This window comes from Salmo salar, chromosome 29, assembly GCF_965601325.2.
Source record: "Salmo salar chromosome 29, fSalSal1, whole genome shotgun sequence".
NCBI classification, from domain to species: domain Eukaryota; kingdom Metazoa; phylum Chordata; class Actinopteri; order Salmoniformes; family Salmonidae; genus Salmo; species Salmo salar.
Window position 1 is genome coordinate 27,199,054 of NC_138319.1, and position 12,838 is coordinate 27,211,891.

At 49.4% G+C, this 12,838-nt stretch overlaps 1 protein-coding gene across 2 annotated transcripts in view; it reads left to right on the forward strand.

Annotated features, from left to right (window-relative positions):
• The window catches only part of LOC106591469 (vascular endothelial growth factor receptor 1), a 94,550-nt gene that overhangs the window by 5,353 nt on the left and 76,359 nt on the right, over positions 1-12,838 (forward strand). For both annotated transcript variants that reach the window (XM_045710816.2, XM_045710818.2), the window contains exons 2-4: positions 1,107-1,212; positions 1,877-2,088; positions 5,284-5,408. In XM_045710816.2, the coding sequence (XP_045566772.1) occupies positions 1,107-1,212; positions 1,877-2,088; positions 5,284-5,408 (443 nt within the window). The remainder of the gene's footprint in view (positions 1-1,106; positions 1,213-1,876; positions 2,089-5,283; positions 5,409-12,838) is intronic.

The following is a 12,838-nucleotide window of genomic DNA, read 5'->3' on the forward strand; positions in this document are numbered from 1 at the left end:
GTTTTTTCAAAGAGTTTTGACCGTTGTGCACAGCTGATTCAGATATCCGTCATTGTCATCTCCTCCTACAAAAACATCAGTTACTGGTTGTTGAGCAACATATGGGCAGTGGTGTAAAGTACTTAAGTAAAAATACTTTTAAGTACTACTTAAGTATTTTGGGGGGGTATCTGTACTTTACTTTACTATTTATATTTTTGACTACTTTTACTTTTAATTCACTACATTCCTAAGGAAAATAATCTACTTTTTACTCCATACATTTTCCCTGACAGACAAAAGTACTCGGTACATTTTGAATGCTTAGCAGGACAGGAAAATGGTCCAATTCACACACTTATCAGGAGAACATCCCTGGTCATCCCTACTGCCTCTGAACTGGCAGACTCACTAAACACAAATGCTTCATTTGTAAATTATGTCTGCGTATTGTAGTGTGCCCCTGGCTATCCGTAAATGAAAAAATTAAAAAGGAAATTCTGCCAGATTTGCTTATTATAAGGAAGTGATTTATACTTTTACTTTTGATATTTAAGTATATTTTTGCAATTACATTTACTTTTGATACTTAAGTATATTTAAAACCAAATACTTTTAGACTGTTACTCAAGTAGTATTTTTCTGGTTGACTTTCACTTTTACTTGAGTCATATTCCATTAAGGAATCTTTTACTTATGTATGACAATTGGGTACTTTTTCCACCACTGCGTATGGGGACCAGCCTTGTGAGAGAGAGCTAGGCTTCAACCTAAGTTCTTTCTTCTGTTCTCTCTCCCTGTATGGGGGCCAGCCTGGCCTGCAGCCTATAAGACATCTCTGTTCTCTCTCCCTGTATGGGGGCCAGCCTGGCCTGCAGCCTATAAGACATCTCTGTTCTCTCTCCCTGTATGGGGGCCAGCCTGGCCTGCAGCCTATAAGACATCTCTGTTCTCTCTCCCTGTATGGGGGCCAGCCTGGCCTGCAGCCTATAAGACATCTCTGTTCTCTCTCCCTGTATGGGGGCCAGCCTGGCCTGCAGCCTGTAAGACATCTCTGTTCTCTCTCCCTGTATGGGGGCCAGCCTGGCCTGCAGCCTATAAGACATCTCTGTTCTCTCTCCCTGCAGGTAAGGTGGAGAGTGGGCCTAAGGGGAAGTTCAGTGTTCCTGTTCTGGATGTGAAGAGTCGACAGCTGGTCCTGGAGGCCAACCAGACTCTGACAATCCACTGCAGGTGAGTCTCTGGAGTCAAAGGTTACAGGTCAGATGTGATGGGGAGGGGAGGGGGTAGCACAGGAGGCTGCTGAGGACGGCTCAGCAGGAGGACGGCTCATAATAATGTTCGTAACGGAGGGAATGGAGTGGCATCAAACACATTGTTTCCATGTATTTGATACTATTCCGCTCCAGTTATTACCACGAGCCCGTCCCCCCCAATTAAGGTGCCACTGATTCTGTCCAGATGAGTTTTTATATCAGGGGCTTCAATCTCATTTTGCCCCATGGGCCGCATTCTGTCTTCACCGAGGTCCGTAGAACCGCACACAAAATGGGTTCTAGTTCTTTGCGAAAGGTTGTGCTCCCTGACTATCTAGCATTGGTTGAGATGACTGTTAGTGAGCTGGACAGAGTGTAAATGAAGCTCCTTTATCATTTCTACACAGCTTCAATGTAGTTTTAGTCATTTGAATGTTGATTGAGATAAAAACAATTAGATTTACATTTTTATTTTTATTTTATTTACTTAAATCACCTCGCAGGCCGGTTTGAATGGGCTCACGGGCTGTATCTTTGACAACCCCTGTTTTATATGGACCATTTTATGGTCAGCTTTTCAGAAGTTGAGGTGCGATGAGAGAGATGGAATGTTTTATGCCATTTTACTTTTGACCAATCAGGGGTCGGTGGGAGCTGTCGTGGGCGTTCCCTAGAGGTGTGGCCAGAGATCTGGAGAGAATGCGATTGGAAGATTCTCGCTGTGGTAGGCAGAGCCAGCATTACTGCAGCCAACTGACGCTTAGCTCGGCCCAGGCCCAGCACACAGGATCGTTCCGGTGTCGGTACAGCCATCAGACGCTCAGGCAGAGAGCTGTCTATGTCTATGTCACAGGTAACTTTAACAACTACCAACTCACTCCGGGAGTCGCTCATTCAAGTGTTTTTTACTCCCCCCTCTCTCTAATGGAGTGGTCAGTCAGTCTCCCCCCTCCCCCTCTCTCTAATGGAGTGGTCAGTCAGTCTCCCCCCTCCCCCTCTCTCTAATGGAGTGGTCAGTCAGTCTCCCACCTCCCTCCCCCCTCTCTCTCTAATGGAGTGGTCAGTCAGTCTCCCCCCTCCCTTCCCCTCTCTCTCTAATGGAGTGGTCAGTCAGTCTCCCCCCTCCCCCTCTCTCTAATGGAGTGGTCAGTCAGTCTCCCACCTCCCTCCCACCTCCCTCCCCCCTCTCTCTCTAATGGAGTAGTCAGTCAGTCTCCCCCCTCCCTTCCCCTCTCTCTCTAATGGAGTGCTCAGTCAGTCTTCCCCCTCCCCCTCACTCTCTAATGGAGTGGTCAGTCAGTCTCCCCCCTCTCTCTCTAATGGAGTGGTCAGTCAGTCTCCTCCCCCCTCTTTCTCTAATGGAGTGGTCAGTCAGTCTCCTCCCTCCCTCCCCCTCTCTCTTTAATGGAGTGGTCAGTCAGTCTCCCCCCTCCTCTCTCTCTAATGGAGTGGTCTGTCAGTCAGTCTCCCCCCTCCCTCTTTCTCTAATGGAGTGGTCAGTCAGTCTCCTCCCTCCCTCCCTCCCTCCCTCCCTCCCTCCCTCCCTCCCTCCCTCCCTCCCCTCCCTCCCTCCCTCCCTCCCTCCCTCCCCTCTCTCTCTAATGGAGTAGTCAGTCAGTCTCCCCCCTCCCTCCCCCTCTCTCTCTAATGGAGTGGTCAGTCAGTCTCCCCACTCCTCTCTCTCTAATGGAGTGGTCAGTCAGTCCCCTCCCTCCCTCCCTCCCTCCCTCCCTCCCTCCCTCCCTCCCTCCCTCCCTCCCTCCCTCCCTCCCTCTCCCTCCCTCCCTCCCTCCCTCCCTCCCTCCCTCCCTCTCTCTCTAATGGAGTGGTCAGTCAGTCTCCCCACTCCTCTTTCTCTAATGGAGTGGTCAGTCAGTCTCCCCTCCCCTCTCTCTCTAATGGAGTGGTCAGTCCCCTCCCTCCCTCCCTCCCTCCTCCCCTCTCTCTCTAATGGAGTGGTCAGTCAGTCTCCCCACTCCTCTTTCTCTAATGGAGTGGTCAGTCAGTCTCCCCACTCCTCTTTCTCTAATGGAGTGGTCAGTCAGTCTCCCCTCCCCTCTCTCTCTAATGGAGTGGTCAGTCCCCTCCCTCCCTCCCTCCCCTCTCTCTCTAATGGAGTGGTCAGTCAGTCTCCCCACTCCTCTTTCTCTAATGGAGTGGTCAGTCAGTCTCCCCTCCCCTCTCTCTCTAATGGAGTGGTCAGTCCCCTCCCTCCCTCCCTCCCCTCTCTCTCTAATGGAGTGGTCAGTCAGTCTCCCCACTCCTCTTTCTCTAATGGAGTGGTCAGTCAGTCTGTTTCTGGCTCTGTCTCATTGTTTATAGGTTCAGGTTAAACAGGATGTAGTGGGTGCTAAATACAGACCAATGTCAGAGAGACAATTATATCAAAACACTGTTTGTCCCAACAACACATCCTTCATAATGCCTCTGGCACAGTTTCTCCCCCCTAGCCAGTCTCTTTGCTTAGCCTCCCTCTCCCTCTACCAGGTCTATATATAAAACCTTTTTACTTTCCTTTACGTGCTACCTCGGGGCCAGGAATAGCCCAGCTACTGAAAGGCTCAGGTTTGGGCAGAGTTTCCCAGGGCACCAGCCTTATCTGTTCCCCTCAGCCCTGCTCACAGCATCCTGTGCTGGGGGACGGGAGAAGAGCCACAGGGGGCTGGTAGAGGTGGAAGGGAGGCTGGAGGTCTATGGCAGGGAAGGGGGGGGGGCAGTCTGTACAAGGTGGCAGGACTGGAAGGTGGGAGGGTAAGGGAAGTGAATGAGAATGAAGGCCAGGCAGGATTCAGGACCATCCAGGGGCGAAGGAGGCACAGTGAGAGCCCTCTCTGCCCTTCCCTGTCCTGAGTTGTGCCACTGGGGCAGCTGGCTGAGCATGGAGATGGGCCAGGGGCCAAAGGAGTGAGAGGAGCCCAGGTCACAGGATAGGGCTACTGTTTGGCCAACAGGACCCCTGGGGCCCATCAATCGCTCCAGCCAGCACGTCCATTAGGCGTCCAACTCCATCGCCCTCTCTGTTCTCACCCTCCGGCCCCTTATGTCCCACTCTGCTCTCACCCTCCAGCCCCTTCTTCCCCTCCTGCCCCACTCTGCTCTCACCCTCCGGCCCCTCCTGCCCCACTCTGCTCTCACCCTCCAGCCCCTTCTACCCCTCCTGCCCCACTCTGCTCTCACACTCTGGCCCCTTAAGCCTCACTCTGCTCTCACCCTCCAGCCCCTCCTTCTACTCCTGCCCCACTGCTCTCACCCTCCAGCCCCTCCTTCCACTCCTGCCCCACTGCTCTCACCCTCCTGCCCCACTCTGCTTTCAACCTCCTACCCCTCCTGCCCCACTCAGCTCACCCTCCGGCCCCTCTTGCCCCACTGCTCTCACCCTCCGTCCCCTCCTGCCCCACTCTGCTCTCACCCTCCGGCCCCTCTTGCCCCACTCTGCTCTCACCCTCCGGCCCCTCTTGCCCCACTCTGCTCTCACCCTCCAGCCCCTCTTGCCCCCTCACCAGCTCCTTTATATGAAATCAAAGCAGCAGGAGGAAGCCCTGCGGTCCAGGCCACTAGTCCTTGGGGTACCTTTGTTAAAATGTTCAGAGATTATGCTTTCCTTGAATAGCACAGTACAGTAGCTGACAAACAATGAGGAGAGCTCCACCCACACACATCTTTCAATGGCACAGGGATATTAGAGCACAGGGAAAGAATCACAATGTATCTGGAAGGAACACAGGCATTTTGATTACCTCTAAACAATCTGTGTGTGTTTATTGTTGACTCCAGATCACTGTTTGCTGAACGGTATTTAGTACGGGTGAGTGTTTGTGTGTGTGTGTTTGTGTGCTTATTGTTGATTGTTTTCTGCTGAATAGCCATATATACAATATGTGATTATGAGGGTATGCTTACATGCGTACGTGCATGCGTACATGAGTATGCACACATTATGGTGTGTGTGTGTGTTTCTGTGACATATGTCTGTGTGTGTCTGTGACTTGTGTCTGTGTGTGTCCATGCTTGTGTGTTCCTATCCCTAACCTCGGTGTTGTGGTTTCAGACAGACAGCGGCCATTTGTGGAGGAGCAGAATAACAGTCCAGACGTTGTGTATATGAAGGAGAGCCAGCCTCTGGTCTTCCCCTGTAGGGTCACCAACCCTGACGCCACTGTCTCATTGGTCAAGGTGAGTTCCCTTCACCCTAGTGCCCAATCAGATTCTCTGACACACACACACCCCACACACACACACACACACACACACACACACACACACACACACACACACACACACACACACACACACACACACACACCAGGCCCGGCAGCAGACATGGCAGCACACCCGCATGCGCGTTCATAATTAGTTTTAATAGGTGTAATAGTAAAGACCATAGGCAGCTGGTGAGTTTCAAGTTTGTGGATACTTCCAATTTACCCTAGCATTTCTACCGTTCTTAGTGCAACAGTTATAATTTTTATATATGCACATTTTTGTGCAACTGTTTCATTTCAATAATATTTTATTTTCTCAATCATTGTCACGTGGTTAATCATAAAAATCTGAAATAAAATAATAAAATGTAAAAGTTAAAATTCAGCTGAGGTGAGGGCAGCAGCCTCTGCCATATGAACACATTGATACACTGTGATCCATTTGGTTCTTTCAATCACATGAATCTCTCTTCTCCGCCTGTCTGCCTCCCTTTCTATCTGTCTTGACTTGAGCTGTTGTTAGTGAAGTGCAACGTTGTATCAACGAGACTATTCCAGGCCCTCAGAGTTTCCCACGCCAGTGAGCTCTAGACCGCTGTTTTTTAAATAACGTTTCCACCGACTATATGGGATCATCAGATCATGATATTTTGCTCTTTCACACCGAGGCTTGGTGATTATTGAGGCCGGGAGTGTTAGAAAGATTTTTCTAATACTTAGGAACTATCATTCGCAATGGATGTTACACAAGCCAACGAAGTCTGGTTTTTTGAGGCGAAGAACAAATGAGTGGTGTACGTGGTGAGTTAAGACAATCAGAAATAACACTTTGCTAAATGGGCACATTCCTACATATATGTGTTCTGGAGAGAGACGCATCATATCTTCGCCACACCTTCCTCCTCTTCTTCTTGTCTCAACATTTTAAATGATAGTCAAAACACATTATCGTCACAAATACACTATATGACCAAAAGTATGTGGACACCTGCTCATCGAACATCTCATTCCAAAATCATGGGCATTGTTGCTGTAACAGCCTCCACTCTTCTGGGAAGGCTTTCCACTAGATGTTCGAACATTGCCGCGGGAACTTGCTTCCATTCAGCCACAAGAGAATTAGTGAGGTCGGGCACTGATGTTGGGTGATTAGGCCTGGCTCGCAGTCGGCGTTCCAATTCATCCCAAAGGTGTTTGATGGGGTTGAGGTCAGGGCTCTGTGCAGGCCAGTCAAGTTCTTCCACACCGATCGGGACAAACCATTTCTGTATAGACCTCGCTTTGTACACGGGGGCATTGTCATGCTGAAACAGGAAAGGGCCTTTCCCAAACTGTTGCCACAACGTTGGAAGCACAGAATCGTCTAGAATGTCATTGTGTGCTGTAGTGTTAAGATTGCTCTTCACTAGAACTAAGGAGCCTAGCCCGAACCATGAAAAACAGCCCCAGACCATTATTCCTCCTCCACCAAACTTTACAGTTGGCACTATGCATTAAGGAAGGTAGCGTTTTCCTGGCATCCGCCAAACCCAGATGTGTCTGTCCGACTGCCAGATGGTGAAGTGTGATTCATCACTCCAGAGAACGCGTTTCCACTGCTGCAGAGTCCAATGGCGGCAAGCTTTACACCACTCCAGCCCACGCTTGGCATTGCTCATGGTGATCTTAAGCTTGTGTGCGGCTGCTCGGCCATGGAAACCCATTTCATAAAGCTCCAGACTAACAGTTTTTCTGCTGACGTTACTTCCAGAGGCAGTTTGGAACGCGGTAGTGAGTGATTTTTCTTCAGTACTCGGCGGTCCCGTTCTGTGAGCTTGTGTGGCCTACCACTTCGCGGCTGATCCGTTGTTGCTCCTAGAACGTTTCCACTTCACATTAACGGCACTTACAGTTGACCGGGGCAGCTCTAGCAGGGCAGAAATTTGACAAACTGACTTGTTGGAAAGGTGGCATGCTATGACGATGCCATGTTGAAAGTCACTGAGCTCTTCAGTAAGGCCATTCTACTGCCTAAGTCATGCTCCCTGGTGAAGTATTTTGAATTATTTTATTTAGTCAAGAGTAATTATATAATTTTGGCAAAACATCAATTTCCTTTAGGGCAATGCAGCATTCTAACAGTACACTATGAACCCGCCAACTTTCCTTTCCAATTCGCAAGAGACTGAAACCAGAGATCTGTATGTAATGACAAGATGCTCATGTCTCTGACCTAACAATGTGTGTCTTTGTCCCAAAGGCGGGAAGGCAGGCGAGAAGCTTAGGTCTGCATATTATTCCCATAGAAACACATTGGGCTTATACTGGACAGAATTTGGCAAGAGTGAGCCATCTCGCTTAGCCTCTTCCTCTCTGCTGAAACTATATTCCCGGAGAAAGCATCAGAGCAAGAAAAACAGCGCCCCTCGACAGTGTATTCAGAAGGTATTCAGACCCCTTGACTTTTTCCACATTTTGTTACATTACAGCCTTATTCTAAAATGATTTAAATAAATGTTTTCCCTCATCAATCTACAACCAATACCCCATAATGACAAAGCAGAAACAGGTTTTTAGAAATCTTATAGCAAAGGGTATTTAGACCCTTTGCTATTAGACTTGAAATTGAGCTCAGGTGCATCCTGTTTCCATTGATCATCCTTGAGATGTTTCTACAACTTGATTGGAGTCCACCTGTGATAAATTCAAATGATTGGACATGATTTGGAAAGGCACACACCTGTCTATGTAAGGTCCTACAGTTGACAGTGCATGTTAGTGCGAATACCAAGCCATGAGGTCAAAGGAATTGTCCGAAAAGCTCAGAGACAGGATTATGTTGAGGCACAGATCTGGGGAAGGATACCAAAAAATGTCTGCAGCATTGAAGGTCCCCAAGCACACAGTGTCCTCCATCATTCTTAAATGGAAGAAGTTTGGAACCACCAACACTCTTCCTAGAACTGGCCGCCCGGCCAAACTGATCAAAGCGGTCTGGCTGCCAAAATCAAGTCACATTCTCCACCTCAACTTCACAATGTCAATAACTCTCACATCCACTTAGTGGCTGCCTGATTCTGCTTCAGACAGCTTGTCAGTGTCTTGTCAAACAAGGAAAGGCAACAATGTAGTGTTTGTCAGGTACCTAGCTATTTCCACTTGTAGCACTCCTGGCTACCTCTTAGAACAATACACTTCTCTCTGTTTCTCCATCAACACTCCCATCTGTACACAAGTCACAGTGCGCTTATTTCTCCTAGGACAGATCATTGTTCTTATCTTGGCAACCGTTCTGCCTTGGAGTGTGCGTGTCCATTTGTTTGTGTCAGTCTGCAGATGTGTGTGAAAGTGTGAGGATGTGTGTGTGAGTGTTAGTGCCTGAGTGGTGAGTGAGTGTGAGAGTGTAGATAAGTGCAATTTGTATGTATGTGCGTGTGTGTGTGTGCGTGCGGGGGGGGGGGTGTGTGTGTGTGTGTGTGTGTGTGTGTGTGTGTGTGTGTGTGTGTGTGTGTGTGTGTGTGTGTGTGTGTGTGTGTGTGTGTGTGTGTGGCAACGTCTCAGTGTGTCAGAGATGCCCCTTTTTTACCGCTGTGTTCTGAGTGAGCGGCGCCTGCGGTTTCCTCTGTCGTCCTGTTGGCACTGTTGTTACCCCCGGAGACAGGACATGGGGTCTGGAGTGCCCCCTGTCTCCGACAACCCTTCCCCCTACTCACACACCCCTCCTCTCCTAAGGCGGTCTGGCTGCCAACCTCCTCCTGATTCCTTAACCAGCTGGTATCCTGGCCAGAGGAAGCTGAGGTGCCAGTAGTAATGGGCAGGACTGACTGGCGCTAGCAAGGCAAGGCATGCCCATCAGGCAAATCTTTTGAGAGTGGTATTGTACGTAGATAGCATCTTCTGTGGAAGAGATTGCACAGTTTGATCAATACAATTCAACAAAAAGCATGTGGGGGGAGTGGGCTGCTGTTTATCAGGTGAAGGAATTAATTGTCTTTCCGAGGAGAGTTTCAGGAAATGGAAAAAGAGAAGAAAAAAAAACACTCAGTAATCTCTCACTTTCCTCTCGTCCCTGGCTCTCCCTTCAGGATGTGCCTTGGACCCCGAAACGAAGCGCGGCAGAACACACACACACTGAGGCAGAACACACACACACTTCACTTCTGTTTGCTCTCTATGTTTATGTCCTGCTCCCATCTCCACACAAATGCCCGGCCCTGAGCCACAAAGGTAATTATTCTAAAAATACTCCGTGTTCCCTCGCCCCCTCCCTCCATCCGTCCCGATCTGGCCCAGCATTTCGAACGTGGAGTCCATCCCACACACACACACTCTGTCACACACTCTGTCACACACACTGGAGTGTGTTTTTTTTCCTGGAAGGATTTTGCACTCTGCCTGGATCTTTAATCTGTCCGGCCCACCTTTCAGCAGGGAACAATACCCAGGGGGCCACTCTCTCTCGCTGCAGCCGTGAAAGTGGCCCGGACCGGGCGAGGGGAGAGGAGAGGAGGTGTAGCATGACCTAGGGGTCCAATTCAGTCCAGTCTGAGTGTCTATATCCTGTAGTAACAGGATGTGAGCAGATGGACTGGAGTCACGTTTCCCACATCCTGACTTTTCTCTCACCCTCCAACCCACCTCCACCCCTCTCAACCCCTCTTCACCCCTCTTCACCCCCCTCAACCCCTCTCCACTCCTCTCCACCCCCCTCAACCCCTCCTAACCCCTCTCCACCCCCCTCAGCCCCTCTCCACCCCTCTCCGCCCCTCTCCACCCCTCTCAACCCCTCTTCACCCCCCTCAGCCCCTCTCCACCCCCCTCAGCCCCTCTCCACCCCTCTCAACCCCTCTCCACCCCCCTCAGCCCCTCTCCACCCCCCTCTCCACCCCATACTGGGGGTGGGGGGCCTATCAGCTAGTTAACACTGGGTGGCTATCAGCTAGTTAACACTGGGGGTGGGGGGGGGGGGCTGTCAGCTAGTTAACACTGGGGGTGGGGGGGCTATCAGCTAGTTAACACTGGGGGTGGGGGGGGCTATCAGCTAGTTAACACTGGGGGTGGGGGGGCTGTCAGCTAGTTAACACTGGGGGTGGGGGGGGCTGTCAGCTAGTTAACACTGGGGGTGGGGGGGCTATCAGCTAGTTAAAACTGGGGGCTATCAGCTAGTTAACACTGGGGGTGGGGGGGGGCTATCAGCTAGTTAACACTGGGGGGCTATCAGCTAGTTAACACTGGGAGTGGGGGGGGGCTGTCAGCTAGTTAACACTGGGGGTGGGGGGGCTATCAGCAAGTTAACACTGGGGGGCTATCAGCTAGTTAACACTGGGGGTGGGGGGGGCTATCAGCTATTTAACACTGGGGGGCTATCAGCTAGTTAACACTGGGGGGCTATCAGCTAGTTAACACTGGGGGTGGGGGGGGCTATCAGCTAGTTAACACTGGGGGTGGGGGGGTCTATCAGCTAGTTAACACTGGGGGTGGGGGGGCTATCAGCTAGTTAACACTGGGGGTGGGGGGGGCTATCAGCTAGTTAACACTGGGGGGCTATCAGCTAGTTAACACTGGGGGGCTATCAGCTAGTTAACACTGGGGGTGGGGGGGCTATCAGCTAGTTAACACTGGGGGGCTATCAGCTAGTTAACACTGGGGGGCTATCAGCTAGTTAACACTGGGGGTGGGGGGGCTATCAGCTAGTTAACACTGGGGGGCTATCAGCTAGTTAACACTGGGGGTGGGGGGGTCTATCTGTTTCCTGAGAAAGGGCAGGATGCTTCCACTGGGTCACAGCCTCCTCCAAGAAAACAACCCCGTTACACAATACTCTGTCTCCACAGTAACACAAGACTCTGTCTCCATAGTAACACAATACTCTGTCTCCATAGTAACACAATACTCTGTCTCCACAGTAACACAATACTCTGTCTCCATAGTAACACAATACTCTGTCTCCATAGTAACACAATACTCTGTCTCCACAGTAACACAATACTCTGTCTCCACAGTAACACACTACTCTGTCTCCACAGTAACACAATACTCTGTCTCCACAGTAACACAATACTCTGTCTCCACAGTAACACAATACTCTGTCTCCATAGTAACACAATACTCTGTCTCCACAGTAACACAAGGCTCTGTCTCCACAGTAACACAATACTCTGTCTCCACAGTAACACAAGACTCTGTCTCCACAGTAAAACAATACTCTGTCTCAACAGTAACACAAGACTCTGTCTCCATAGTAACACAATACTCTGTCTCCACAGTAACTCCAGACTCTGTCTCCACAGTAACACGAGACTCTGTCTCCACAGTAACACAAGACTCTGTCTCCATAGTAACACAATACTGTCTCTATTGTAACTCCAGACTCTGTCTCCATAGTAACACAAGACTGTCTCTATTGTAACTCCAGACTCTGTCTCCATAGTAACACAAGACTGTCTCTATTGTAACTCCAGACTCTGTCTCCATAGTAACACAAGACTGTCTCTATTGTAACTCCAGACTCTGTCTTCATAGTAACACAAGACTGTCTCTATTGTAACTCCAGACTCTGTCTCCACAGTAACACAAGACTCTGTCTCCACAGTAACACAATACTCTGTCTCCACAGTAACACAATAATCTGTCTCCACAGTAACACAATACTCTGTCTCCACAGTAACACAAGGCTCTGTCTCCACAGTAACACAAGACTCTGTCTCCACAGTAACACAATACTCTGTCTCCACAGTAACACAATACTCTGTCTCCACAGTAACACAATACTCTGTCTCCACAGTAACACAAGACTCTGTCTCCACAGTAACACAAGACTCTGTCTCCACAGTAACACAATACTCTGTCTCCACAGTAACACAATACTCTGTCTCCACAGTAACACAATACTCTGTCTCCACAGTAACACAATACTCTGTCTCCACAGTAACACAAGGCTCTGTCTCCACAGTAACACAAGACTCTGTCTCCACAGTAACACAAGACTCTGTCTCCACAGTAAAACAATACTCTGTCTCCACAGTAACACAAGACTCTGTCTCCATAGTAACACAAGACTCTGTCTCTATTGTAACTCCAGACTCTGTCTCCACAGTAACACGAGACTCTGTCTCCACAGTAACACAAGACTCTGTCTCCATAGTAACACAATACTGTCTCTATTGTAACTCCAGACTCTGTCTCCATAGTAACACAAGACTGTCTCTATTGTAACTCCAGACTCTGTCTCCATAGTAACACAAGACTGTCTCTATTGTAACTCCAGACTCTGTCTCCACAGTAACACAAGACTCTGTCTCCATAGTAACACAATACTCTGTCTCCATAGTAACACAATACTCTGTCTCCACAGTAACACAATAATCTGTCTCCACAGTAACACAATACTCTGTCTCCACAGTAACACAAGGCTCTGTCTCC